This window comes from Telopea speciosissima, unplaced genomic scaffold (assembly GCF_018873765.1).
Source record: "Telopea speciosissima isolate NSW1024214 ecotype Mountain lineage unplaced genomic scaffold, Tspe_v1 Tspe_v1.0384, whole genome shotgun sequence".
Taxonomy (NCBI): domain Eukaryota; kingdom Viridiplantae; phylum Streptophyta; class Magnoliopsida; order Proteales; family Proteaceae; genus Telopea; species Telopea speciosissima.
Genome location: NW_025317720.1, coordinates 11,539 through 35,801, shown reverse-complemented (window position 1 = coordinate 35,801; position 24,263 = coordinate 11,539). Strand labels below are relative to the sequence as shown.

General features: G+C 38.0%; 2 protein-coding genes across 4 annotated transcripts; both read right to left on the bottom strand.

Annotated features, from left to right (window-relative positions):
* Nucleotides 1-2,094: 2,094 nt before the first annotated feature.
* LOC122648044 (vacuolar protein sorting-associated protein 35A-like) lies at nucleotides 2,095-12,651 on the bottom strand. The gene is made up of 10 exons (XM_043841316.1): nucleotides 12,456-12,651; nucleotides 12,267-12,363; nucleotides 12,034-12,157; nucleotides 6,878-7,063; nucleotides 3,768-3,855; nucleotides 3,552-3,608; nucleotides 3,361-3,450; nucleotides 3,102-3,224; nucleotides 2,318-2,392; nucleotides 2,095-2,190 (listed from the first exon to the last, which is right to left on the bottom strand). The coding sequence occupies exons 1-10, from the start codon at nucleotides 12,546-12,548 to the stop codon at nucleotides 2,110-2,112; spliced, it is 1,014 nt and encodes a 337-aa protein (XP_043697251.1). The 5' UTR covers nucleotides 12,549-12,651; the 3' UTR covers nucleotides 2,095-2,109.
* Nucleotides 7,717-23,887, bottom strand: LOC122648043 (splicing regulatory glutamine/lysine-rich protein 1-like). 3 transcript variants are annotated; one of them, XR_006331009.1, is made up of 5 exons: nucleotides 23,581-23,887; nucleotides 18,844-19,177; nucleotides 17,998-18,742; nucleotides 17,837-17,922; nucleotides 7,717-7,729 (listed from the first exon to the last, which is right to left on the bottom strand). XR_006331009.1 is itself a non-coding variant. In XM_043841314.1 (4 exons), exons 1-3 carry the CDS (start codon nucleotides 23,662-23,664, stop codon nucleotides 18,009-18,011), a joined length of 1,152 nt encoding a protein of 383 aa, XP_043697249.1. In that variant the 5' UTR covers nucleotides 23,665-23,887; the 3' UTR covers nucleotides 17,806-17,922; nucleotides 17,998-18,008. The 3 variants fall into 3 exon arrangements, 2 of the variants coding, with proteins under 2 accessions (XP_043697249.1, XP_043697250.1); XM_043841314.1 differs by lacking the exon at nucleotides 7,717-7,729 and having other exon boundaries at nucleotides 17,806-17,922; XM_043841315.1 differs by lacking the exon at nucleotides 7,717-7,729 and having other exon boundaries at nucleotides 18,844-19,171.
* Between the last annotated feature and the right edge of the window lie 376 nt (nucleotides 23,888-24,263).

Below are 24,263 nucleotides of genomic sequence, written 5' to 3'. Positions count from 1 at the left end.
TTCCATTTTTTTACTTGTCATTGGCAGGTGTATATGGAGTCTGTTAGTATAAGTTGCAATACTGTAATTACATGACTCTGTACTTGTGTGATTCACTGATTTTGGAATTTTATAATTCTGTGATTATATGATTTAACTAATTTTGTAATTCTGTGATTATGTGATTTTGCAATTTCTTGATCATGTAATTTAGTTGTGCAATATGACCCTGAACATCAGCATCTAGATTTAACCCACTCATACATGCCTAGGCGGGCGCCATGTCGCCTAAGCACTTAGGCACCCCTCCACCGCCTTGTGTCGCCTTGTCGCCTTGATAACTATGATTCCAACTGCCACTACAAGTGGTTGTAGACCAATTCAATGGTTTTTGGTCACCTAAATAGCTGGGAGAGTGATATATGTATAAAAGCAACCCCATTAACATTTTGAACAGTCAGGCCAGGAAACTTGGTCCTGTTTCAAAACACTGTTGGGAGACCCTTAATAACAAAACCATAAGGGCCCACCTTCCTATGTCAACTTTTCTTTTCTTTTGTAATAATAAATTATATTAGATGAAAATGAAGCTTATGGTAAAGTACAATCAGACACGGATAAAAAGGAAATTTAAAACAATAAATATATGGTTAGCCATTCAAAAGTGCCCAAAACACATGGTCTCCCTCAGTACAATACCCTCCCTTTGGCAGGTCATCTGCCATGGAACAACTACCCTGTTATCGGTACAAACAGTTCCTAGGCCATCTGCCATGCTCCTTTTTCTTCATAACCCTTTAACCAAGAAAGAGAAACCAAAATAAATAGTGGGTTCCATGCTTTAATCAGGAAATTATATCCCCATCTTGGTGAGTGTCACATCCAAACAATCCCTTAGCATAACTATCTGACAATCCTAGATGATCCTCAAACCACTCCAGACAATTTGGCAATTATACCCACAAAAGTATTAAAGTTTAAAACACAATTGTTTTCTAATAATGTAAAATTAATGAATTTTGTGACTTAAAGATGTTACTAGCCATCAAGAACAAATCCATTTCAAGCTTGAATACCCATTTGTAAGGGACCGCTATTTGGGAATACATCTATACCATGTGTAAATTTATTTACTAAGAATAAAAAATAAGGCCAATAAAAATTATTATCCCCTCTCAATCCACTACCTCAGTTTTAAACTTCTAGGACAAATAATCTGATAAAAAGAAGGTAAAATCTTTTGTTTTAAATCATCAAAATGCTTATGCAGTTTATATTTAATTAACAGTAATCCCCTCGATCTATTTTCAAATAACTAACCACATTGCTCTATAAAATATTTTTACATTTATAAAAATGTTATTGAAAAATAATGATAACAACAACAGCAACACAGATGCTTCAAATATTTAAAGATTCATAAATAAGGCAATTTGACATTTCAAACTCGCTCCAAGCTCCAGCTCCACTTCACACTCTAGTTACTTTTTAAGACAAGTTTGGTATCAGATTCAATTTTCTGGAGTGATTCTTCCTGGAGGCAGTTCTTCAATTCTTAAAAGTGATTCTTACAATAAACAGACAGTTGTAGTAAATGATTCCATAAATAATGAGGAAGTCATTCGAAGGATTGAAAGGGTTCCCCACCCCCCCCCCCTCCACCCCCAAAAAAAAAGCTTCAAAAAAATCAGCCCAAAAGATTCAGTAATAAAAAAATCACGCCTGAGAATTTATTTTGTGCCAAAAGTTCTTCTGTACAGAATTGCTCTAGAAACTGAAAACCCCCACTGAATCACTCCAAAGAAGTGTTAGCGAACACAAAATCAATGTTGGCTGGACTCAACTTCAACCAAACCCATGCGTCAAACTCCAATGCTAATTTCCATTCTATTAAGGAAAAATGAACAGGTTTCGCATCAAGGATTCCCCAGTTACCTAGCTTTTAAACATATTTCAAAAAGAATATCCCATTCACTGCATTATAACTATGTTGAATATATTCATTATATTGTAATGTTCCATTTTTGGCCTCTATTTCAGGCCTGCCTCTGAGCATGCTAGGAATGTGTAAGATCATCTTATATTAAAACCAAAGATGAAAAATGGATAGAACTAAAATAAGGGGGAAATCTAGGCAATTGCAAAATTTACCTTCCCAATGGCATTGCTCAATTTAGCGAAAGCCTCTACCTGCAAGAATTCAGGTAATACCTGCAGAACAAACCATTAAAAAGTATCTCAGGATTCTAGCTATTAAAAAAAATAATAATTCTTGGTGATCCATATGTGTCTGCATATGTGGATAAATAGCTTAGGAAACAGCATGTGGCTAGCTCACTTCAGCACTTGAAACAGCATAGTTTGATAGTCTATCCATCAGTCCTGATAACACTGTCTTGATATCAACATTCGGCTGAGAAAAAGAAAAGCAAGATGAGAAACAGAAGAGAAAAACAAAATTTGCTTTGATTTCTTAAAACTATTGCAAAAGGAATTCCCCTCAAATCTCTTACAGTTAATTCCAACAACTAAAGTAAGTTCCCACAATCATAATGATCCAACACGAATTCAGTTTATTTCCATCAGTGGATCATATTCCTTGTTAAAGGATAAAGGAAATACCCATCACTGGGATTTCTAACTACACTAAAATGTTATTCAAGTCCAGTTTTTATTATTTTATTTTATTTTATTTGGTGGGGGAGAGAGAGAGACCAGCGAACACATCGATTACTAGAATCATTCACTGTAAAAATAAAAAGCTTATATATGATGCTTTCTATGGTCATATGGAGGAGAATCTGCATTGCATGGATTACCCTACGAGACCCAAAATATTAGAACAGAACAACTTTTTACATACTAATAATCTAATAAGGACCAAAATCACATCATGGGAAACACTGACATGTCACATATACAAAGGCAACAGATCAAGTGAAAAATTAATTCCCCAATAATCACAAGGAGAGTTGTATTGGGCAAACTTCTTAACCAATCTATGCCTATTTACTCAATCCGGAAGGAAAAAACTATAATTGGTTATTGTTTGGAAATTTAAAAAAAATATATATCCAAATAAAATTAAAGGAAAGGAATACAAATATGGACATTTTACCCACCTGAAGCTGGGGGCAAGCACCCAACAATGTTTCAAGAGTCTGCAAATGATATTCATCTGGAAAGACTTGGATTACACAATCCATCAAGTAATATTGGGCAAGCTCATCCTTACAATTCACAACCTGTTGCAACCAATTCAGCAAATACCACCATGTTGAATATTAGCATAGTCTATCATTGTAACATGAAGATTCAGTACCAGAAAGGAAGGGGGGTGGAGGGGGAGAGAGAGAGAGAGAAAGAACTAGGTGATTTTACCTGCTCCAAAACTCTTGGAAGCACAGTATCTTTGTACATATCAAGGTCAACACCCTCTATCTGACTGAGGACATGTAGATTTTTGCCAACCTAATAAGAGAGTTTAGAATGTAGCCAAGTAACCCTCATAAATATTACTATTCATATGTGCTTTTTAGTGGGTAATAACCAGTTCAGGCTGTTGGTATTACAAGATCACGAAGCTCGCTCCTTTCCTTTTCCCGTTTCTCTTTTTCCCGGGCAGGTCCCTGCAGACCAGAAATGTCGATTGCATCCTCAACTCAGGATCACCTAAGAGTATGAATGATTCACAAGCACTATTAACACTTGCATGACCACCAGGACATGCAAGGATTGTGGTGTCATGCATGTACAAACATGACAGCAGGTAAGATATTCCAACCAACCTGGTGCTGCATGCGGACCCAAAGCTTATTCATCTCCGTGAAGTTTTGAAGTACAAACTCGACGGCATCCGTGACAGTGTCAGCATCACTGTAGAAGGTAATGAAAGATTAATAAGAAACCAACAAAACAAGGTAAGGGGACTCCAACCTCATTGAATAATGTTAGAAAAATTACATAGAAGATACAAGAGAAGGAATTCACTCAACAAGATGAGCTCAGTTGTTAAAACTGTTGTCAGCAAACAGAGAAACAAGCAAAAGATAGGGTAGTTGTAAAAAATTGAGGAAAGAGCAGATGACCTCCCATGCCATTCATAGCTCATACAGTGCTTGGTAGATCTGGTACGAAGTTACCAACCAAAACAGTATAAATGTTACAAGATCATCACGAATTATGACATTCCAATGCCCAACCAGGAATAGAGAAAAAAGTACTAAAAAAGAGGAAAGAAAGAATAAAACTTTAAATTCACTAAAACTATTGCAAAATGAAATGCTGAAGATGTTCTTGTTTTGCCCATTGATGTCAAAGATCTTACTAGGCCTGCTGCTACACAAAGATATGTTTCTCCCTTTACTTCCATAAACACCAGTAAACAATAGAAGGGTTCTCCATACAACCCAACTTCAGATACCAAAAATCCCCATTTCCACATCCTGGTCTGATTGGTAATACCATAGAAGTGACCCACCAAACAACAAAAAGTCTTAAGAGAAGGAATGGCTTCCATAGTAGCCACAATTATGGGTACACTCTCACTATCCTCCTCCTACAACAGAAAATAATGAAGCATTATTTTTTTTATTTTAAAAAAGGTATCTAAACACCATTTTCAATTCCCATTGCTCTTGAATCTGAGGACTCAAGTTACACATTCCCCCTCCATTTCCAAGAAATTTCCTGCAGAGGCACCTTATCATCAACCACAACTTAACCCAACCTTGAAAAAAAAAACCATTACGAAGTCATCAGTCATCACTGAACTTGAAGATTCCATTCAGAACTTATCCATGACTATTTGGCACTTTGTTCTCCCCATCACAATTTCATATTTGCAATTGATTGTTATTGAATCTTGAAGAGCCTTCTCAAATCCTTGACAAATCCCTAAAGACGTAAGCATCACATTTAGGGAACATATTTAAAGGCCATAAGCCTCCTTAAGCCTCAAGGAATCCAAACATCTTCCAACCAACCAAATTGCCATTGTAATCCCAAGAAAAATCGACTTTTAAGTTTTAATGCTATTGAGCCCGGAAACAGAGGAACTAAATGGGAAGACTTGAGAGAAGTCTGCAAAAGATGAACTAAATCTGACTGTCAGATTTAGAGTTACGAAGCAAGCATTAAAGGAGTTAAGCAACTATTCTATCAAGAAATCGGAACCAGAAATCAAAAACAAAAAACAGATTCAGAAATCTCGGTTTGAAGAAGTTTAGTTGCCGTAGGATTTCATAATTCAATATAGCACCTATGGATACATAAGAACTGTATCGAATTGATTCTTTTTAGTGAATTGGAAATATTAGATATGAAATCGGATATAGAATTAGCACAAGAAATTGATATGAAGAGAGAAGAGAATTAGAAAAGTATCAGAGAAAAAATGAGAGAGAGGAAAGACCACACCTGATCTCACAGATGAATAGAACTAGAAGCATTGTTCGAAATTTCGATTGAAATGACCAAAATATTGAGAAATATTTCAGTTTCAACTGAGATCGAAACAAAATGACTATCGAAATTGCAGTGTCGAAATGGATCAAAATGTGTGAAATGGACCGATATGGTCTGATATTTCACTGAAATATTTCGGTTTCGACAAAAATCAAAATAGGGTCGAAATCTGAAATTTCAAACCTTGACTAGAGGGTGGGAGATCAGACGTCTGGAACTCCAATCCCGTTTGCACAACTCAACAACACCAAAACTCTGGAAAAAACTCAAATATCTTTACGCAAAACATCTCCAATTGATGGGGGTGTACTACATATAAAAAGATCACCTAAAATTCATAAATTGACTCAGAAAAGGACACTATATCTATGTTGCTATGCTTGAACATTCTACCCACTTAATTACTAATTCCATTTACTAACCTTACACCCACTTTATGGGCTCATAAAGTAGGTCCATTACAATAGAATCCAAGAAAATAAAAGGCTCAACCCAGTACATAACTGCCCAAAGCTTGTTTTCAGCATATTGGACTGCCACCTGTCCCTTGTGGGCCTTCTAGACTTGCCTAGATTTCCATACAGGATCAATTTCTAATGCAACTGCATCAGGACGACTCCTCAATCATCTGTTGGACGTAATCTAGACTTGCCTAGATTTCCATACAGAATCAATTTCTAATGCAACTGCATCAGGACGACTCCTCAATCAACTGTTGGACGTAACACAATTCAAATCCATTGAGATTCCAAGATTGTGATAATGCATCCAGAAAGCCCGGGCCATTGCCTAACTTTTGGCCATCTTGCTCTGTTGCGTCCTGAAGTCCACCAACCCATTAGCTGATGAGGTGTTTAGGGCCTATCATAGTTATTGAGATCATTATCAATTGTCATTTCTTCTCGGTTTCTGTTTCTAATTTGCTTGGTCTTGACTAGTCTTGCACTGTCCATTGTGCATACTTGCCTCTATTTTCAATAGTCATCGCCCATACAGCAAATTAAAAAATAAACCTATTTCTTTATGAATACAAAACAAAACTAAAATGAAAACTCAACCATCGGAAGATAACAATCGAAATCTCGTAATAATTGGATAAGTACTGTTGAGATAGAGATTTTGAACCCTAAGGTAATGGGTTGATGCAGAACCCTTTAAAGAGCAAAGTTTGGAAAATTTTCAGTTCCAGAATTCAACTAATCAAGTTTGTTGTGGGTTACATTTGTAGAAGCACAATCAACCAACACTGCATAATTATTCTATATGCACCACTCCTTGACAATGGTATATTTTTGCCATGGATTAACTAAAAGATATAATGACAGAAAATTAAATGCCAATAAATTGTATGGACAAAACAAACCAGAAATGAATACTCCCCACTTCTCTAGAGGATTGCACTGGTCCAAAAAGAAAAAAGTAATATCCTTACCCCTCATACTCAGAGCCAATATCGGGCAACTTATCCCTACTGACTTGAGAAAGGTAACTCCTGAGAAAAAGGCCACGTACAGGATGTTGAACACCACGACACATTTCCACAAGGTCTTTAAGAACATCCTTAGCAGGAGCCTCCTTTGATTTGATGTATACAGACCCTACCGTGCACAGGAGATACCTGAAATACCACAACAGGACTGTTATATGTCATCAAAAAAGAAATAGAAAGCGAAGGAGGGGGGGCTAAGGCAGGCTTTCCATATGCTACGACCAAGGCATAATTAGCAAGAGAACTAAACACCATATACAACCTGAATTGTCTAGAAAAGAGTCTAAACTGGGGAAGAAGGGGACTTTTGTAACAGGAAAAAAAAAGTTCTTTTGTATGCAAGAAATGTTATTCAAAGGCTGAAGTATCCGGACTGAAGTACAAACTTGTTAAGAATGATGTGGAACAGAATGCAAAATTGAAGTATTAACAATCTTTCATGTAAGAGCACCCTAAGTTGTCAATCCTTCTATCTGTAAATTATAATATTAAGCTTAGCGGGATTACACCCAGATCATCCCCATCCTTGGTCACCATTCAGTATCTTCAGCTGCCACTCTTATTGCATCTTGAAGCTCAACAGTGACAGTAGCTCACAAGCGAACCCAGGACAGGCAAGTGTGAGAAGGCCTTCAGAGACCATGAAGAGAAAATCCATACCATCAACACTTTAAGCATACAATGAAACCTGAGGCAGTTATCGTAGATTCGTAGGTCCTCAAATCCTCCCATTCCAGGGTCACTCACAATTGATTGTTGAGTGGGACGCAGCTCTAACCATTAGATGGATAAGATCTGAATCAGACATGCTAGGAGGTATTAAGCTTAATTATACACTAAGATCTCATTGCACACTTGGGAATGCCTCATTCCACCAGATTCTGAGGTAACTCAAATATTTGGGCAGTGAGTTGACAAGAAAGGTTGCTTCTAGACCATGAATGTACATTGTGACCTATAGCATTATGCAACTTCTTTATTCTAGTGTTTAGCATGGGGAGAAAAAAATCCTCCTTATCTTTGTATCCTTTCCTGCTTAGCATATCCCTTGATAGTGCTTGAAAGTTTATCATAATTTGCAATATATTTAGATATCGCATAGCCTAGCTTAAAACCTTGTCCCTTGATTCATTAATTAAAGTTGTTACTTATTGGGGAAATAAAGGTTACGTAAGGATCCAGACAAGCTACAACTAGTCCACTAAGAAATCAATGGGCTTCTAAAGGCAGTAAAATAAACAGGTAAATTGGGTGCGGGTGTGAAGCATTTTCAACTGAGATTTCACGAAAATTTTCGGTTTCGACACAGGTCGAAATGAAGTCGGCCCTGCAGATACTATAGCTTCGACCAAAATTTCTACTTTTCGGTCTTTGTTTCAGTGGAACAACACACTCTTTTTGTTTAGGATCATGAATTCAATCAAAATGGGTAGAAATTTCAACCCATTTCAATAGTTTTGGTGGTTTCGACAGGGAGGGGGATTTTTCCAGAAAACCCCAGTTTTGTGTTTTTTTTTTGCCAAATCACCAACAAATCTTAGTGGAACAAGTTGGAGACTACTACAACACATTTACAACAACTATTTGCTGCATTTGAGCAAGTTTTGTTGAAAATTCAAACTTTGAGATATAACCTTTTTCCCTAAAGTTAATTTTTGCAAAAAATAGGATAAATATTTAGTGGTTGGGCTTCAACCTTTACGATTGTAGATATCGTAGGCCGATCTACAACTTCACAAAATCGGATTTAATTATCTGTATTTAAATTATTTTTTATTTTCTGAAAATTTTGAAAAAACTAGGGTTAATATATATTGGTTGGGGCTGAATTTTAAATATGTCAAATATGTCACAATGTTGGCCGATCTACGACTTCACAGTGTCGCATTTTTTTTTTTTGCCTGAAATTTATTTTTTTATTTTCAAAGATTAGAAAAGTAATTTACAAATTTCAAAAAAAAAAAAAATGAAAAACAAGGAAAAATATTCTGTTTTGGTTTGAAAAGTCATGAAAATTTCGGAAAGTATTGTTTTTGTCTTTTCAACTGAAAATGATGATTATGAATTGTTCCATACTTAAATTTTAGTTAATTAGGGTATTCATATTTGAAATTATAAAAAATTAGTTTTAATTAGGAAAAAATATAAGAGTTAAGTGAAAATTAGGAAATAGCTTTATTGTTGCCAAAAGAGTTTTAATTGATGTAGAAAAGTTAATAATGTGGCACTTCATGTTGCAACAGTGTAGGAAGATCACATCATAGCTATTCAGGGAGGAGATGGGGGAAAAGACATAGCATGAAGGCATACCGCATACCCATTGAAAATGATAAAAAGAAGTCACAACGCAACTACTATGGGAAGAAGACCATGGGAGGTGAGACCCACAGACTAAAGTGGCATCTGGCAGGTAGATACAGGGATGTGGCCAAATGGCTACCCTCATGAAAGGAGGGATACAGAGGAGGTTAGATAAGCAGAAGGCAGGGAAGAATTTGATGAGGTAGTGCTAGAAAGATAGCCAGGAGCAAGGGATGACTCTAATTCTGAGGCAAAAATGAGACAAATACAAATATGCAAGAGAAGGGTAGGTCACAAGATGTAGGGAAAGGAACTAGTTCCTATAGAGCATGTGCATCAGAGGCTAGTGGTAGTGGCTCTTCTGCATAGGGTAGGAAGAAACAGAAGCATATGGAGTTTCCGTACTGGTTAGCATAGAGTATGAGGGGGAACCCCCTGTAGATGAAAATGTCATTGACATGAGCAGGATCCTACACTTTTCAGGACTCGGAACAATAGACATAGAAAGTCGAAGCATGTGTGGTCTGATTGGAAGGGTAAAGCAAGTGATGCCGTGTTGAAGTGGTTCTTTTACCACAACATCCCACCACATGCTACTGAGAGACCCTATCATCAAAATATGCTAGAAATTGTAGGCAGGTGGGGAACGAATGAAGGGCCCACTGCTTACGAGCTTATGAATGTGTATTTACCCCCAGCAAAAAAAGGAGCTAGAGGAGTATATAGAGACCCTTAAGGAGATATGATCAGACTACGGTGTCACTGCTACGTGTAAATGTGTGATGGTTAGACTGGACCCACTAGACAGTCCATCATCAACTTCATGGTATATTGTGATGGTAATATTGTGTTCCTTAAGTCAATGGATGCATCCAAGGAAAGAAATGATGTAAAATATATATACAAGTTGTTAAAGGAGGTGCGGATAGAGAATGTTGTCCAAGTGATGACGGACAATGGTAGTAACTTCAAGAAGGTGGGGAAGAGACTGATTAATAAAAGCAGATACCACCTGTTTTGGGCCCCATGCATAGCCCACTGCATTGACCTCACACTAAAGGATGTAGGGAAGTCCTTGATACGAAGTAAGGTCAAGAGGGCAAGACAAGTGACTGCATTTGTACAACCATGAGCATGCCCTACAAATGTTGAGGACAAAGAGAGGTGGGGATTTGGTTAGGTCAAGCATTAATCAATTCACCACAAACTACATTGCCTTGAAGATCTTTGAGGCAAAGAAGGTAGGACTCAGATCTATGTTTGTTTCTGATGCAAATTCATCACCAAACTGAGCTTGTTTGCTTAGGAATCAATCTAGGGTTGGGTTCTATACATTTTGGGCCTTTGATCCCATGGGTATTCCATGCAATAGGTCACTTTTATGGACCTAAAGCATGTGTAATAGGGTTGCATACGGGATTAGCTGTTTTAGTTCCATACTTAATTTTATTTTGATGTTTTTTGTTCATAAATTGAACCGGTTCAAGCAATGGTTCAATTTAAGTGATTTTTGTAGTTTTCTTTTAAGTGTTTAGTGGGGCCGGATTAGGACTCTAATTGAGTCTATTTCAGTTTCCTAGTTAGTTTAAGTTACCTAATAGGTTAAGGATTGGGTTAGACCTTTCCTTTTTAGTGTAGGAGTCTATTTTTGAGTCTTTTAATTAAGGTTTTAAGGGGGGCAAGTATTCAACACGAATTTGAATTAATGAAAAGCTTTTGTTGCTCTTCTTCTTCATTGAAGATTTTTGTCTTGTGTTTGATCAAGGCTGGTCAGATCGGTGTTTGATCCGATTGACACCTTGCGGTGTGAAACCCGGGTGGTTCTCTTCAAATTCTACTTTCTAGTTTCAATCAAAGATTCAATTTTTATTCAAGTTCCTCCATCAAGAAGCTACTACCACTAATTTTCTGCCATTACAAATTGGAAGCATCCCCATCCCCATCCCCATTCTTATTCTTATAATCCTCTAAACCACCAAACCCTAACATCCCCTCCATCACTGAACAACAGTCTCATAACCTAAATTCTGCCCAGACCAAACCAGCCAGCAAAATCCCTCCTTTTTTAGTTCAAACTCTCCACCCCTGCCCCTATAGCACTCAATCCCAACCCTAGCCCATCCTCCCACTCTCTAGAAATCCATCTTTTCCTCTTTTCAAAAACCCAAAACCCCAACCCTAACTTGCTACTTATTCAAGTTTACATACTTCCATCCCATCAAAACATCTCAGGGCCTTCATTGATAGACTCCCCTACCTCAACTTGACATAACTCATTCATCAAACCCTAACCCTAACCAAAACCTAACCCTAATTTCACCAAAAACCCTATTTTGACCTAGCCGATTTACCTGTTCATAACAGATCCTGGTTTACTGGCTCCTAGTTGGTCTTCTACCAATCTAGGACTACACTATTGACACTATCCAGACTTAGAAAAGTCCTCACCTTGGCAATGAAACTATGTGGATTTTGCGCTCATAAACTTACAGCAAGCACAAAGGTAGTATGTTTGTAGTCAACAATTGTAAAATTCTTAGCCTTCAAAAGGACCAACGAATAGAGCAATATCTTTAGGCTTTCAAATTATGAATATACTAATCTGTTTACTCGAAAGCGTTTTGGAACTTATGGATTGATGTAATTAAGGAAAATCCCCGTTAATTCTATCAGAAATAGATCTTACGAGAACGATAACCATTAATAGCTAAGACGCGGAACCGAGGGAATTGAAACAGCAAGAAGCAGAGGCTTTGCAAAAGACGAACATTGGAAATTGTTTAATTCGTCTCACTTACAGTCTAGGTAGTATGTTTCCAGCATGCTGTACAAGCTCGTAGAGGTCAATTACAGAGCAGCCACGCTTCGTCTCCTCCTTCAAGAACATCTCCAATTTCCTCAATTCATCGAACGCCCGCATGTCTGATACAACAGAAAGAGAAATGAAAATTCAGAAAAACTTGCATTCCGTATTCTGAATTCAATTGATCCAGCAGACAGAAATTCGATCTCAGGAAATAAGAAAGTTTACAGAGCTCATAGTATTTGTGCGGGGAAAGCCGGGAAGTCCGAAGCTCGGAGAGCATCTGAGCGCAATACTTGAGTGCGTCTCTGAGATTGTTCGAATCCTGAGAGGATACAAAAAAAAATGGCGAAAAGTCACGGATTTGTAGTGCAATTAGGGTTCGGTAGAGGCGCATAGCTTTAGAGCTTCGTTTACCAAAGCTCGATGCATGTAGAAGGCGTTGTGTTGGAAGCCGGCGATCCCTTCCGCCAGCCATTTCTCTTCGTCTTCCACACCGTCTGCAATCATTCTTTCTCTCTCTTTGTCTCTTTTTCTCCTTCCTTCTTTCTCTTCTTAACGATGGTCTCTTCTGAGTTCTGAAAAAATTTTAAAGCTTCAACTGCCTGTCAATGCTTCTCTTGGTATGTACTTTCTAACAGAGATCTAAGGATAAACGAAGTTGGTTGCAAAGATTTCAAGCCAACCGATCGGCATCAAATATGCTATGGAAATACCAAGACGAGTGTGTAAAGTAGATTCCAATCTGACTCTCAGCATGGTCACACGCCCTTGCTCTAAGTATAAATACGACTACGAGCGCATGATAATGTCCGCCTCTGGGGATGACTACACTACGAGGGGAAAAGAATTCTGTCAGGCAGTGTGGCTTACACCAGCGGTCCCATGACTCTATCCCTTTCCTCCTCATATGAAAAGACAACTCTATCATCTTATTTTGAGAATGAGGACAAAAAACTACTTCCTTATTTATTATTAACTAGTGGATCCACCAGCATTTGAGAGAAAATTTTCATATACACGGTTTACACGACAGTATATGAAAACTTTCCCCTCACTTTTTCATGATGGATTAAGGAAAATTGAATCCTAAAATTTAGAAGAAAGTTTTTTTATATGAGAAAACTCCTAGGCAACTTGGGTTTTTTTTTTTTTTAAAGGGGGAATAGGAAGGGGGAAAGGTACCAATCAGGAGATTTGAACTCGAGACCTCCTGGTGAGCATGGGCATGAAGCGCACCATAGCTCACCAACTGCACTAGGCAGCTATAGTTACAATCCACATTTTGTCATACTTTAATCTCCTCATATGTCTTGATTGGAGTTTGCCAAATATAAAAAAGCATAAGACTTGAGAAATTAATTTATTAAAAATTTTCAAAAGGAAAATACAAAATAATGATGGCAATTTTTTATCAACTCGTTTGACCTATTTTGTTTCTGTTTTCGAAATATGGGTTTGAAATTTGAACATGATATAAAACTGGATAATTTATTTTCAAAAAAAAAAAACTATGTTTGGGAGTGTGGCTTATGCCAGCACTCCCATGAGTTTCTCTCTCCTCTCCATATGAAAAGACACCTTTGTCCCCTTGTTTCGAAGAGAAGATAGATAGACACATAGGAGTGCTGGGGTAGGCCACACTCTCAGACAAAAAGCTACGTCCCTTTATTTTTCAATCAACAATGGATCCACAGGTAGGGTGAGCTCACAGATCTACTTTTTGTGATCTATGGGATAGTCGATCATGGTTTTTATCATAACTTTCTTGAAATTCTAAATTCCAAATGACAAATCTCTTAAAGGATCATCTAATTGCAAATAAGAAAGAAGGTAAGGAAAGTGAAAATAGTTTAAAACTAGGGGTGTCAATACCCAACCCGAACGAGCCCGGACCACACCGGACCGAACTCTTAATGGTTCGGTTTGGTTTGTGGATCCATAAAGGCAAACGGTTTGGTTTGGTTTGGGCTAGCCCGACGGTGCACCGGTAGCCCGAACCCAAACCAAACCGACCTAACCTGATAAATGAGTAAATCAGTAAATGCCTAATGCCCCATTGCCCCCTAAATGTGTTGTGATAGTTTCTCACTTTATCTCATATCCTTTGTTAGTGATTATCCAACCAATTGTATCCATAGGCCATAAGACATAGGATACAAAGATGCATTGTATTTGAAATATTTTATATACTTAAAAGAGAAAGAGAAGAAAAATTAGCACTAACCGGACCTTACTAGTTATATAAAATCGGTACCAAACCAAATCCAAACCGATATCAACCCATTATCATAAATCGAAACCGACACGAAACCAAACCGCACCACAACATTTCTTAATGGTTTGGTTTCGGTTTCTATAAAAGTCACACCGAAACCGAAAAGCCCGAACCGGCCCGTTGACACCCCTATTTAAAACCAAAAAATATATATTATAATCACTACCAAACAAGTTGTATAGCCTATTTAAAATTATTTTTTTTAGCAATTAAACTATTCAAATATAATTTATTTTTTTAGTTTTCAAATGTTGCAAAGTAAAATAAAATTTAAGTGGAGGGTTCCCTACGATGCTAGTTTGTGGGCGAATCTCCCACAGCACACCAATGACAATACGGAGAACAATATCATCCACATGGGTTCACATGGTCAGTGAAGGAGAAAGAAGAAAATAGAAAACCATGTGAGGCCGATCGTACAGTAGCAACATAAGAAATTTTCCCCAAAATTTGATAACTAAATTTAATATTATTTGAAAATAAATGACAAACATATTAGATAAAGATTCCCAAAATTACTTTTTAGATTTGATTTTATTTCACTTTCTTTCCTTTAATTTCCCTTGCAATCAAGTAGAGCCAAAATGAGTACCACTAGACTGGGCCAGAAAATGTCCTAGACGTAGTCCGGTTACAAATTATGTTTGTAGCTCACTCGTATTGTGTGGTATTGATCCGTTGTTTGGCTAATGAAGACATATTGATGCCGATGGAGATCTGTGATGTGGTCAAGGATATTGAGAGGATTTTTTTTTTTTTTGCTGATGAAGGATATCAAGAGAATTCACAACTCTTTTGTGCTCTGTTTTCTCTCCCTTATATATAGAGGTTCGAATGTTTATGCACATTATATTGTCAAATGGGCAATGACTCGCCCTCAACAAAGGCTATGGGATTTCTCCTTTCCTGATAATCTCATCCCTTCTGTGACTCTTTTCTTGCTCAATGAGGCTTAACAATTTTCCCCTCTCCAAGGAGTTTGCATAAAACTAATTTAATAACAATAAAAAAGAACCAAATGGACCATTAATGTGGCATAAGAATACTAGAGTATGAAAGGGAGTGGATTAGGGTTATATGTATCGGTGGCTTTACCAATCAGTTTCGATAATGATAACGATATGAACCAATATTTGATCGATAATTCTGATTCATAATGATATCATATAAATATTAGAACCAATGATATTGATGAATATCAGCTGATATGATACCTCGATCTATGGAGTGCCTTGGCACCCAAAAAATTGAATGCCCTTATAAAACAACTACATCTAAAGCCATAGTATTCCTTAGGCCCCGATTTATATAAAGGAAAGGACAAAGTTTTCATTCATCACACGGTGAAGGTTCAACCACCATCGGGCCCTTCTTTGTAAGATTGCTTGGCACTTGTGAAAAGAACCTGAGTCACTATGGGTGAGATCTTTGAAAGCAATTTACTTTCCCCGAATTGATTTCTTCCAGGCAGTCTACGGGAACAGCCCTTCATGGGTTTGGAGGAGCATTTTGATTGGAAGGGAGGTGCTACAAAAGGGCCTTATTTGGAAGGAGGAAACCGGGGAAGAAATTAGTACTTGGCAGGAAAATTGGGTTCCGACTTCACCATCATTTCGTATCCTCCACCCAAAACCTCTTGGATGCATATTAAAGAAGGTTGTCGAATTAATTGACCTTTCTAATCGTATTTGGAGGGAGGATTTGCTCAGCAGATATTTTCACCCATCAAATGCAGAGAACATTAGGAAAATCAAGTTTTCCTTGTTTTCTCGGGAAGACAGAGTTATTTGGGGAGCAGCTTCTAATAGCAGATTCTCTACTAAATTGGCCATACCTGCGTGCAAGTGGAAATGCTTCTTCCTGTAGACGCCACTACTCTTGGGAAGATATTCCTATGCGGATTTGGAAGAGGCTTTGGCAATGTAAGACAATCATCTATTATTTGAGTGTCCCTTTTCTCGCGCAGTTTGGTTTGGAAGCAACCTGAATTTTCTGATTCCTACAGATCGCCAACCAACTCTCGCTGGTATTCTTCAAGGTTGGGAGAGGTTTCAGTTTCCATCGAAGGAAGGGGGAAGCAAGTTCGTGGCCAAATCTCTTTTATCAGCTGGCATTTATGGAGGGCCAAAATGATCTTATCTTCAATGGACTTAAAGGGTCTCCGATAGAAGTATTGCAACGAGCTCAAGCGGCCTTTCAAGAATTTTGGGATATCTTAAACCGTTCGAAGGATTATTTCTAGTTCCCCAAGCAAACTCAGAAGGGTCGTCTTCCTGGAAATGCTCCCCTTTTGATTTTATCAAGTTGATATACGACATTGCAGTCTCCATAGACTCGGCAAGTGGCGACCTAGGTATTATTGCTCGTGATTAGAGCGGTTCTCCTATCTTTGCATGCTCAGAACCAGTAGTTACTTCAAGCGTCTTAATGGGAGAAACTCTAGCTGTTAGAGCCAGTCTTCAATGGGCAGCAGAGGCTCTTGTCTCCAAGGTCATGGTGAAATTCGATAACCTGAACCTCATCAACATCCTCAACAATTACTCAAGTAACTATCCCTTTGAGATTGATGGCATTGTTTGGGATATCCGATGCCTCTCGTCCAAGTTCTTATGTTGTAATTTTGTTTATATTACTAGGAAGATTAATGACATATCCCTTTTCATCAAAAAAAAAAAAAAAAAAGAAGAAGGTTCAGCCACCATCTTAGGATTCACAAAACCCCTATAAGATTTTAGTATATTTCCAAAATACCCTCCCAATAGCCCCCAGCGTATCTACACGAGGAATGGATAAGATTTTAGTATATTTCCAAAATACCCTCCCAATAGCCCCCAGCGTATCTACACGATGAATGGATTTCTCATTCACCGTAGCTGAAGGAAAACTTAAACATAAATGAAAAAGTTAAGAAATACATACATTTAAGAAAGGTTACATGGTCTTTGCAGCCTGCCCCTCCCTTGGATGCTTTTGAGAGCTATCCCAGTCGCTTCCCATGAGTGCATGGGACCATGCAACCTGGCAGCAAACCCTTCCCCAAAAATAAATAGTAGGGATCAGATCATCGGAAAGTTGAAGGATCATATCAAAATAAAACCCAAACCAATTTAGTTAAGAAAGATTTAGATGATAGGAAATAGTTAGCATTACGCATTACAACACAGACACAAGCCCACACCCCAGTACTGCTATTCTAGCGTAGATCTAGCATTCCCAAAGAGTGCAATACAAAGTGGCCGTTTTCTAGCTAAGAAAGCTAGAATTAGGAATCAGCAATGTACATTTTAATGACGATCTCATTCAGACTTTAATCTCAAATATACTTGAATTTCTTTTCTTTTATCATTGTAAAAAAAATGGGTTATTAACATTTCATTGAAACCCTTTCATCCTTTTGAAACCTCACCCATGCCATACATACTCTCTCTTCCATTAAATGATTCAATCGATACAGCTAAAACGAATCGAAAAACAAATAGAATTGTAATTTCCCTTCTCTGTTGATATCTCAGCGATGAACTGTATTCATGAAAGAGTGTGTTTCACATCACGTTTGGGCGCAAGGTGGGGGAAATAAAACCACGCCTCCCTAATTTGCCCGCAGGACGCATCCTGTCCTATTCTCGCAATATTTACAGGCTCTTGAGACAATCACAATGACCGTGCCTGCAGCTTTCTGTGACAAACCAGCTTCAAAAAGGAACCGTGTAAGGCAACACATATACATCAGCACCGGGCAAATAACATGCCCGTGGCCAGAGATCAGAGCTTCCTAGGCACCCTTCATCATTGCTTGGTTTATATCTTTTTGCCACGCGCTCTGATTTAGATTGTGTCTTAAAAAACCATTCCTCGTCATCGAAATCAGAGAGAGAATTCTCAATAATAGGAGGAACCCAATTTTCGATCAAATCTCTATATCGAGACTCTCTCTTCTTTAGCTTGCTGCTGGACCTCCGAGCACTTTCAGTAATGTCTAAACCTTGTACACCCAGTAGTCCAGATGTAGAACAAGTTTGTCCTTCGATGGGCTTTGGATCATTTTCACACTTCCCTTGCATAACAACAGTAGCCCTTTCCAATGTAGAACATGTCTGTACTTCGCTGTATCTTGGAGAAATTCCAATCTTTCCTTGCAAAATAGGACCAGCATTCAACAAATTTGAACGAGTCAACTCTTTACTGGGAAGAGTTTCTTGATTGTCCTGTTTCAAACTCTGCTGCTCTGCAACAAAAGCCCTTCCAGAGGTAGAACATTGCTGCTGCCTTCCAGAGGAAGAATGGAGCTGCTCTTGACAAAGTCTAGGCGGAATTTCATACTTCCCTTGCGAAATGTAACCAGTCTTGCCAGAATTTGAACCGGGCAACTTATTGCTGGGGAGAATTTTTTGATCCTTCTGTTTCAAACGAATGCGAAGTATGCTCCCTTTTGTAATTGAAATTTGGAGATTGAAATGTCAGTGCCTGTAAGAAGCCCAACAAACAAAGTGTCCTCAGAAGAGGATATAAAGAGATACACAAACTCACCTAGGTTATGGCTGCTACTAGATGGCGAGCAGTGCTTTTTCCTCTTGTGGCTGTTCTGAGTGCTGTCAGAAGAGTCATATAAGTTCTGGGCTGCGACAGGGTGCCCATGTTCTTCAGTAAGACCGCTCCTCTCGAATTGTTCAGCTTCTTCTTTTCTTGGATGATCTCCTCCCTTGTGTTCTACCTTGCTCCTTTCATTCTTGAGCCTCTTCACATGTTTCTGTAGTTTCTCTTCAACACCTCCTTTCTCCCTCTCTCTCCCCTTCTTCTCTTTCTTCTCCCTCTTTTTCTCTTTCTTCCTTTCCTTTTTGCCCTTCTCCCTTTCTTTCTGGAGCTTCAGAGCACCAGAATAACGGTCAATTTGTGAACAAATTGAGCAGAGCAGGTAAACCCCCAGAAACAAGAAAGACCAACCTCACAGAGGAGTGGCATTTAGAATGATCCAGCTCAAAACACATTCCAATAAGTTGACATGCAAATACATCATATCAGACCAAGTTTTCTATTCAAGACCTCTTGTGCAAAGGTCAAAAAGTAATTCAGTTGCAGAAACAGAAACAAGCAAGAGAGGGAGCACAAAATTTATGGGGCACGTTGGAGATAACTAGTGTGAGCAACAAAGTTACTTCTATCTCTCTAGCTATTTACAAAGCATTAGCGAAAACTAGTATATGCCCATTTAGTGAGCAACTAAATATACTACTATTTGAAAAATCACTTTCCCATGTGATAATAAGGAAAGAATAATATTAAACACACTGCAACCTGCCTACAACTCTAACCTCTGAGCAGGAAGCTCAATGTGATGGTCGCACAATCTATATCAGAGCGGTTCTCTCACACCCATTGAGAAGACTCACATGGTGTCTCAGAAGCCCGATAGAGAAGGAAAATTTGACCTAATTGATGCAACAAGGACCAATAGGAAGTACTTACCATGTGACCTAAAACGGAACAGACCAGGATTGACACGATACGGAACAAAAATTAAAAAAAAAAAAAAAAAAATTTAAAAGGAGAGAAGCTGAGAAGGATGCAGATTTCACTCCGAAGTCCTAACAGCAGAATGAATTTCAGAAAAGGAGCAACTCAAGCTCTTGAAAGTAAGCCTTATATATAAGTTACTCCAGAAAAATAAGTATTTCAGAAGAATACTATACAATATTAAACAATAGACATCTAATGCACAAAAGAAATGAAGATGAGAATACTAACTATTCAAAAAAGATAACCAAAGGCTCAGACCTCTTTCAGTTTGAACTAAGCTTATGATGCTGACAAGATTTTCGGAGAAAATGCCAATGCCAGCATATGTCTTGCACCAAATAACTTTGCTACATCAATAGTATCCGACTATCTACTGATAACATTTTTGCAAATGGAGGCATAGCCACAAGACAGAAGGACAGAACAATTTTTTTTTTGGGTATACCTCAACATGAAAAGGACTGGCAAACAAATGTTACTTGCAGCTCTGACCTCGGATCGAAGAAATGGGGAATTTTCTTTTCCTACACTGAGCTTACAAAACACCAACCAATGTTGGGTTCTAAAATCTTCCCAAATCCAAAAAAAGTTACGCAATGAATCCAAATAAAAGATCAACTATTTGTTAACATTGCACATTCAACATATGTATTAGCACCTAGGTAACCAGAAACTAAAAGAACGCAAACTATACCAAGTACTGCTTTGTGTGAACATTCGACTACACTGGAAAAGGTTTTGGGGATTTTGCCCCCTACTACTAACTATGTTTAACAGGTGCCTAAGTAATGGTAGAAACAATACAGTCCATTGTTGAGCTTCCTATCATGACACTTGAACAAATACAGAAAAACTTCTAAAAAACCTCATTTCTAGTAGTAAGATACCAAGACAACATGTAGAAAACCAACCAAACAACTATCCTACCAGCTCTTGCTGAGGTGAAAAGAACTTGCTACATAAAAATGCATATCAGGTTACTAACTACAATAAATATAAACGCAGAAAACAGGATCATTCTAGACAATAATAAATAAATAAATGAAAACGAAGATTATGATGAGCTAAAACTGCCAGATCATCTACTCAACTGAGCCTTATCCCCAACTAAACCGAGCCAACTACAAGAAACCTGCTTCACTTGAACCATCTTAGTACTAAATTTGACAACCAAATAATCACTTTGATCCATAGACTAACCCACAATTTTCTACAAGAGTAAATTAATAACAATCAAAAGATGCGGGATGTAATACTAACAAATATCTATATCACTTGTCAAAAAATCACATAACAGTCACCAGCAATAATGAATTACTTTCCAGGATAATCTCCACCTTTCTTGATCTAAGATAAACCTAATCTCCACAAACTCATTTAGATCTACATCACCCAAATAAGAATTTCCTAACTACTTTTAAATATTTCCCTTGCCCACTTCTTTTATATTAATTTTGATTCCACTTCAGATCAATACCTTCCACACCTTTACAATTACAGAGGAATTCCACTAACGATAAATCCAACCCAAACTCCACCCATTATCCAATTATTTAGAAATCTTTCAAACACTGGTTTTCAGTGCAAGCTCCCCAATCACCACTGTTTCAATGAAGAAAATTAGCATGCACAAATTTCCCCTCAGAAACTTTTCCCAAAGCACAGCAATAATCTTCATCATATAAAAATAATATTGTGCCCTGGCATGCTGGTCAAAGGCCAATCTAACCCTTCAAAAATATGAAGAGGTGTCTCTGACTAAAAGTCCCTGATGTATCAAGCCATTTCATTTTCATCCATTTAACTCAGTGACAATGACCAACAATCAAATAAACCCCATCTCACACTCGAGGGCACACTGAACTAAATACTCATCTTGCTCCATATTGTAGATCCACAAACAACTTTAACGGTGGCCCGCTGATACAATCACTACTTATTTTCTCTCTACTCAATTGAGATCGGGCCCTCCTAACAAATGTCATAACCCTGAAACAAAATCTTAATATTTCTTTTCTTCTCTACCCAAGTGAGCCGACCCTCTTACTAAATATCATATTCCAGCCGAAATTAGTCCACTCCATTCTTCATACTAACCGTATTCCAAAATGAGAATTGTATATTTGCAATTGGAAACTAAGAACTGCAATATACTTTCTTCAAATACCATGGTCTGTTCACCCCTGCAAACAACTTATTTAGCATCCCACAATATAGAAAATATCTCTGTAACAGCCAAAGTGACTATATTCCTGCTTTTAATGTATTCACAACATAAAAATCTCCCTCACATCAACATCAGGAAACTGCATCTTGACACTTATATGGGGGGTGGGGGGCATCTTGGATTAGAAAATACTCAGACATCAATTTTAATTCAAGCTTCTCAATGACACCCAAAAAGAATAAAGAACATAAAAAACACTATGACAATAAGATTCACTGGCGCTATTAAACCGTGATCTAAAAGATTTTTTTAAAAAAAAAACTTGAAGTAGATCTATGTACAAACAAAAGAAAGACTTGACATGAATCAAATGTGCACAAGCAACAAATGGGGCACCATCAACAGCATCTGTGTTGAATTTACCAAAAAAAATAGCATCTATGTTGAGAAAAGGCCTGACCAGCGATAGACTGAAAACTCTACAAAAGAAAATTCCATGAAAGCATGGTATGCTTATACAGGGTTTAAAGAATCGGGAATTGGATAGATGAATCGACAATGATCAATTCTAGGGATCTTGAGAACCGACTCCAATTCCGCGTTTAAAATCATGTTCTTACTTTTTATACAACCACAACATTATGTAACAAACAAATGCTCCATGACTGCTTCTTTTACTTTGAAAATCAGAATGCTCACCACCTGATTTCAATGCCTTCTAACTTTTAACACTATGATACATAGCAAACAATAAGGGCTTCAATCATAGTTGTCAAGGTGCCTAGGCATTGACCGCTGGATGCCATAAAACTAAGATTTCAATATTACACTCAAATTGCATCTTCACCCAGACATGCCATGCAGCAGCCAACTGTAATAAAAGCTTTTCTGAAAGCTAATGAGTAATATATGCATGATCTCATACAGTGGAGGTATTCTTGGGAGGAACTCCAAAATCCACCTTAAAGTTCAGTCTCCATTAAACAATACTACTAGTATAACAGTTAACGGTATCAAGTGCAGTTATTGTCTAACACTCAAACCTTTAGCCCTCATGAAAAAAAAAATCAAGGATGGGATTAAGCGGTGGTTTTATTTTTTGAGTTAATCCCATCATGTGGTTCCTATTACAGTATAACTATTACATCAACAAGGTGGCTAGGCACACTGTCAATGATAAGTGAATAAAACCATCTAGAATACGCCCTTTTTTAGTCCAAGCTTCAACCCGCATCCATAATGGCCACATGCCACCAGTCATGTAGCCACATGAGTTGCAGAAAATTATGAAAAGCCTTAAAAGAAAAGTTATTATTTCTGCACAACTTATGCTTCAGGAACCAGAAACAGTAAAATATGTTCAGATCCTTCGGCCAAAGCGATTCACAACATTCATACAAGTACAACAGTACCCGTTTAACGTGTTTGTAATAGATCATTCATTCCGATATCTGTTGTTTACATGTAGTATGTATTCAATTATACAGAAAGAGACCCAGATTCAATCCCAAACACTTATGCGAACCGCACAAATTAGTCGAGCATAAACGCAAAAATACACATAGCATGAATGCTCAACAAACCTTAATCGAATTGATCAGGGCCTCGTCTAGGGCACCACTTTTCCTCTCATAACCCGGGGGAGGATAAGGAAAACACCTAGACATCCTTGATAATGCAAACAGTACTGTAAACGATCCTTATCGCAGAATCCGAAAGACAGAAATCAGCCACTCTTCTGCTACAATCCAAGATTGTCCAAGAAGAATCTCCAATCTCCAACCTAAGAAGGAATCACTACTAATCACAAAATCTAGGGTTCAATCTCTTCCCGAAATACACCATAAACTAGCATGAGAAAAAGCTCGGCAACGAAACCCCGCGCCGAAAACAGACCCAAACCCTAGGCCTTCCAGAACAAAAGAGCGCTCCGAAAGCCAAATAAGTTCCGCGTTTCTTGTTAGGGACCCCCTTCGGTATATATAGACAGCTACGAACACACAACCCACCGCCCCTGGTCCCCACAAAGAAAAGATTCACAAACTCTGAACCTCAAAAGCAAATCAACGCGTCTATAGTACGTCGGCTGGTTCTCACGTTGCATATTGTACGGATAGGGTCCCACCCGTCACGTGTTGTATTGGTAGCCCTGATTATCGCTCTTATTAACGGCTAGGATTCTATCAACACCAATTCCCGTTTCAGAACCACTTTACCACTACGATGCGCCATCTTGGCCGTGCGTTGCACAAGCTCAAAACCCTAC